This window comes from Capra hircus, chromosome 5 (genome assembly GCF_001704415.2).
Source record: "Capra hircus breed San Clemente chromosome 5, ASM170441v1, whole genome shotgun sequence".
In the NCBI taxonomy this organism is placed as follows: Eukaryota; Metazoa; Chordata; class Mammalia; order Artiodactyla; family Bovidae; genus Capra; species Capra hircus.
The window spans coordinates 66998155-67004154 of record NC_030812.1 but is presented as its reverse complement, the minus strand read 5'-3'; the positions used below and the strand labels follow the sequence as shown (position 1 = coordinate 67004154).

At 47.0% G+C, this 6000-nt stretch overlaps 1 protein-coding gene across 4 annotated transcripts in view; it reads right to left on the bottom strand.

Moving 5' to 3' along the window:
- The window catches only part of CHST11 (carbohydrate sulfotransferase 11), a 264580-nt gene continuing 258845 nt past the window's right edge, over positions 266-6000 (bottom strand). For all 4 annotated transcript variants that reach the window (XM_018048194.1, XM_005680565.3, XM_018048195.1 and 1 more), the window contains one exon: positions 266-5310. In XM_018048194.1, coding sequence (XP_017903683.1) covers positions 4456-5310 — 855 coding nt within the window. In that variant the 3' untranslated portion in view covers positions 266-4455. The remainder of the gene's footprint in view (positions 5311-6000) is intronic.

The following is a 6000-nucleotide window of genomic DNA, read 5'->3' as shown; positions in this document are numbered from 1 at the left end:
ACAGGGATGGTAGTCTATACGATCAGGGTGGGCCTTTTAATGCATTCCTCTACAGGAATGAAGCTTCTGTTCTGTTTATCCACTAAACAGACAGGGTTTGGGTCTGTGGAGGCCAAGGCTGCCAGCTGGGTCAGCGTCTCTGTCTCTCCCTTTCTATCCTCTGATACACACGAGCAGGGCCCCCCACATGCTAAGGAGCACAGCCCACCCCACCCCTATAGTCCTATGTCGATGAGCCATGAACAAACCATACACAGAGAGAAGCTTCTTTTTTTCTTCAATTTAATTGAAGTTACTTAGAAAAATAATCAGGCTTGAATGGCTTTTCCTGGAAGAAGATTCATGAACATTTTCACGCTTTTGTTGGCAATGTGGAATTCAGCTTTCTTGAACAGTACAGTAAGATACAGGGAGAGTTTTCTACAAGCCCTCTACTGCATACAACTATGTAAAAAAAAAAAATCACACTCCACAGATGTTAAATTATAGGTCCATACGCCATACTGAGCTTGCTCATAAGAAAACAGTACGGGCCGCCCCTTCTGTGCCTCACAAAGTGTAACAGACTGAAATTCGCCTGTTAACGGCTGAGAGTCAAGCTGATTGTAGAAGATCCTGCCGCCTGTTCGTAGGTCCAGTTGGCTGTGGTGGAAAAAAGCTGGAGGAAATACTGGCTGTGGGGACTTTGCGGGAGTGATGTCAGTCCTGCTGACACGAAGGGGAAAGGGACTCTGGTCCCCAGGACCGCACAGAACAGGGCAGCTCAGATCACGTGTGTGTATGTGGAGGGGAGGGCTGGGCTGTGAGACATCTGCTCTGAGCCCCACTCACCAGGGACACAGTCCCTCAGCATCTGGCTAGCTTAGAATCAGGACTTTTGCAATCACTAGCTCAGCACTGGTCCAGACCCCACCAGCTAAGCTTTTGTTTTGGGAATTTTCTACCAGCAGGGATTGGACCCTGGTGCTTCCACACCTTTGCCACCAGGACACTGGTCTGATGAAGTTTCCACTGTCCACTGCCATCCTATGCCATCCATGTGAAAAGGCAAGACAGTGAAACTCACCTGGTGGACAGGTGGGAAGGAAGGTTTCCCTCTGAGACACCATAGGTCAGCAGACTGTCCTTTTTCCCAGACCAGCTGGGGAGGCAGAGATGGGAGAGGGTCTGGAGCATCTGCAGGAATTCAAACCCTGTGGCTAATAGAGTTGTCCAACCAAAGGGACAGGTTAAGCAGGAAAGTCCTTATAAATGCTACTCTGTACCTGGTTTTGAAGACAAGGCAGCACCTTTGAAAAGTTGCTGGGAGATGGGACACCTGCCTGTACTTTTCTCCAGCTAAGCATGCAACAGAAAGCATGTTCAGTTTTCTTTTTTTTTTTAAAAAAAAAGGAACAAAAGAACCAAGAATTTTTATTTTCCAGGCACGTTTTCACCTATGGATTCTTTTTAACCAAGGACACAGAGTTCTTTCTACATTCTGCAAAAATGGTTGAATCTATTTTTTTTTAAGTTTTTATGGCATTAGAAAATAAACTATGAACACAAAACAGGAGGAGAAAGAGCCCTTCGTGGTTGAACCACACGCCCTATGGTCCTGAAGGACACTCTTTCTCACTAGAGGGAGAAGATGGACGAAAGAAGGCATCATAGCTGATCAAAAATGGACGAGACGCAGAAACACAAAGCTTGGGAAATCTACGTGAATTTCCACTTAGAAAAACAAAAAGGACATAGTGAACAATTCCAAACTATAGAATTGAAGAAGCACTCGTTAAGGGTTGAGCAGTCAGCTTGCATTGAGCAATCTTAAGCTAGAATGCTGGGGGTCTAGCTGAGGCTTTATGTCCCCTCCCTCCTTTCTGTCCACACCACCCAAGATTTCTCTGCTCCCTGCAGCAGGGAGGGAACTGTGGCCCATGTAATATCCAGAATTAGAACCATTGCACGTAGGCAAAAATTGAATTCATTTGGTAAAGTACCGTCACTGCTATAATAAATCAGGTGGGCACAGTGGTGTTGCTTTATTGTTGCTGCGTTTTGGATATTTTTGGAGGGGAGGGGTGAGGGAAGCAGTTTTTATCGTAGAAGACCTCAGATGTGCTAAAACAACCTAACCAAAGCCTACACAGAGCAATGCTAGCCCTGTGAGATAGTCTATAAAATACAGCACCCTGCTCATGGAAAGTCAGGAAATGCCACGGACTCAATCAGTGATGCTCCTGGGGATTCACAACACACAGCACACAATCAAGGCTCTGAAAAGTCCTGCAGAAAGGAAATGGACTTAGCTTTGTTTCCCAAAGACACTTGACCACAAAACCCTTATTTTGCATCACACCAACTCGTGTCTGGGGAGAACCTGTGTTCTCTGAAGCACGTTATCAGGAAATGCCAGAAACCTCTTTTATCAGTAGAAGCTTTGTCTCTGAGGACAGTTTCCCCTGCCTGGTTATAGGGTCCAGGAATAATAATACCAGAGAGAGTTGAAGTCTGTCCCTCTACTTGCATACATCTCTATCCATCAAGGGTTGGTCGCTGTGCCCTTCGCAAAGGGGAGAGAGAGCTTGGAAGAAGGTATACGGCATTTTATAAATAGCTTCAGCCACCCTCTCCAGTGCATGCCTCACTCACATTCAATAAAATAATTTTCTCAGTGAGACATGGCAGCTGTTGCTCACTGAGCTGGCTGTGAGCTTGCTGATACAGTTTTAATAGTTTCTGTGAATAAATTATTCATTTTTTGTTTGTTCAGAATACTCTCACCTCTGTGCTATACACTGAATCAAAAAAACAAAAAGCAAAACTCACCCCCACCCCACCCCCTATTATTAGCACTATTATTATTATATACAGTCTCTGCTACCAACTCATTTACTGGCTGTTTAAGAGGGAGGTGGCTCAAACTTCAACCATGGCCTCGGAAATGAGAAGCGTGCGCAGGCGTTAATTAGCAAGAAACAGGAAATGCAATGTTTCCAGCCTTCCAGAGGAAAGGGGCATGAATTGCCATCCCAGAGGGCGGCCCTTGCTCACTGCTGATGGTCTCTTGGCCTCTGGAGGACACGGGAGAGGGCACGCCTGTGCCTGTGCACGAACAGCCTGCCTCTGACCTTCACGAGGAGTAGAAACGCCAGGCCACTGCAAATCCCCCGATGTCAGAGTCCTGCCACAAAATTTCAATCTTTTTTACATGGCAAAGAATAGAAAACAACACTTCTAGGCGGAGACCTGAATGCTCGGCTGGAAATGACAGGAGGAGGTGGCTGGTGAATATCTCCCTTTCCCTCAACAAGGCAGACATCACTAATCAGTTACAGCATTCTTCCATGCTGTGCCTGACAAATCTCTTCTGGGGCTTAAAGGCAAATATTACCAATAAACTGGAATGGGCACATGACAGGGAATTGGTCACCTTTTGTGTTAGGCATAGAGCTTGGACTACTCAAATGGCCTGCTTCAAGCATGTGGTTTTCAAATTGGGCTATATAAAATGTGAATTTGTAGGTATCTGATCCTCCTGGGGTTATCCATGAAGAGTCCAAACCTCACACTAAGTCCACGGATACCAGGGGTTTGCTAACTGTCGAGCTGGATACTCTGTGTCTGTGTAAAGCTTCTTGAGGGCTGAGACTATTGGTTTTGTTCAACGCTCTACCCACAGGGTCTAGAATTAGGCCTAGCACATAGTAGTTGCTCAATAAATACTTGTTGAATGTAAAGCAACAGCCATTTCACCTTCATCACAACTGGCACTGCCAGTTAAACATTTCTGTACAAAAGCCTATTCTACCAGATTGCTAATTCTGGTGGGGGGAAAAAGCCACAATCAGCTTTCTCCTTGGGATTAAAAAAAAAAAATCACTTTTCTTTAGCATGACATGACTGAAATCGGTCCCTTGCAAAGGTGGCTCTATTTATTTCCAGCAGAATTTTAAGACTGGTGGCATCAATGGACAGCACAATGGTTATCACAGTGACTCTGAGCGGTTAGTAAGGAGAACATTCATGCCCCTGCAGGAGCTGTTTGCAAGCACAGAATGAAAACATAGATTTCTTCGGAAAAGACATTAAAATCTTGTTGCCCCCCCCCCAAGAAATCTATACAGAGACCATGTTTAAATAACTATAAATAACTTAATTAGCATTTATGGAATGCACAATTCATGGAATTCACCAGAACACAAAGAAACCTCTGAGACAGTGTCATGGGATTCACGTCTAAAAAAACAAGGACACCCATCCTAGTCCCCTGCCAAGACAGCCGTCCTTCCCTAGTAAGGATTTTAAATAATTCTCACCATGCTGCTCGCAGCATCAATCCCCAAAGAAATATTAATTTACAAAATAACCCAATATCCATATAATTCTTTTTGACAAATAAAAATCTTAAATTAAAAAAAGCACGACTCTCTCTCCCCTCTCCCCGCCCACACCCTCCCCCCACCCCAACCTTCATTCCAATTTCAGGTAGCTTGGCACTGAGTAATTGAACATTAAAAAATCGAGTTTGTAGACTTCGTACAGCTGCGTCTGGTGCTCCGAGCTGATGTTCTGGAAGAACTCCGTGGTCATTTCATCAGTAGTTCTCGTGGACTTGGCGTAGGTGGGGAACTTCAGGTAGCTGCCCACGCCCGCCAGCTGCAGGACGTAATTGGAATCCTCCTCCAGCGTCTCGTACTTGCCCACGAGGTCGTAGTGGATGTGGCACGGGTGGCACAGCGAGTACACCGTCTGCCAGTGCTCGTTGAAGGGCTCCTCGCGCTGGGTGTGAGGGTCGATGAGATACGCCACGAACTCCTCGAACTTGACGTCGTCGCCCTTGCGCAGTGCCTCCTGCGTGGCGTTCTTGCGCTGCCGCTTGATGATCTTGGTGCCGTAGCGCTTGTGGAAGGAGGTGTTGTACTTCTGCGTGAACTTGTTCCGGTAGGCGGACACCAGCCTCTCAAAGGGCTCCCGCACGAACAGGAACTTCATGTAGCTTTTCAAGCGGTGGTTGATCTCCGGGATGCTGTACTGGTTGAGGGTCTTCAGGTTGGCCGAGACGTGCGCCTCGTTGGCCGGGATCTGCATGGGGTCGCTGTACTTGCCGCGGCCGGTCAGGACCATCATGAGCCGCTTCCAGTTGGTGCACGCCACCTTGGGCACGTAGCAATAGATGAGCTCGTGGTCCTCGTCCACCACCAGGTGCTTCAGGTCGCTGGGGGTCAGCACCCGCCGCTTGCGGCTCGTGGCGCTGTTGGCCCGGCAGGTGTCGGTGACCTGGTCCCGCCGCATCTGATGCAAGACCGCCGTGCTGGAGAGCTCCAACTGCAGGGGAGACGAAAGAGGGATAAGAGATCAGTACTTGGTGTGGGATGTTGATATGGGACCACCGTCCACAACCACGATGGCGAACGTGGGCCACCAAGGCTGCCACTGCCAACCTAGATGGCCTGTCTCCATTTCCAGTTCTCTATCAGCTCTCAGGACTGTGCTGGTTCTCCGTTCCACTGTACTTCCTCTGGAGAGTAATAATAATGATTAACTCTGTAACTTGCCCATCACCCTCTACATCCCAGGCATTGTACCAGAGCTTCATATATAGAGTTTTTCTTTTCTTGAAAAGATTGAACCATTATTGATTTATTGAACATCAAATAGCTTGCCACCATGCCAGGTAACATGCTGCTAGTCACCAGGGTTGCAGTCATGAAAAAGTACAAGGTAACTGCCCTTATCGAGCTGAAAGTCCAGCTGGAAAGAAAAGGAAACTGAGGTTCAAAGAGGTTGTTACTAGCTTGAGACCACACAGTAAGAGAGTCACTATTCAAACTCAGGTCTTCCTGGCAACCAAAGCTACCCCCTTTCCACTCTAATCTGATGTCCAGTCCTCCCATATTCTTGACTAAGGCAGGACAGAAGCCTAGAGTTCTGGAATTGGATTGATCTATCTCAAAGCGAGAGGATTCAAGTTTTCTACAAGCCTATCACTGTGCACACCTGTCGCTTTTTGCTTCC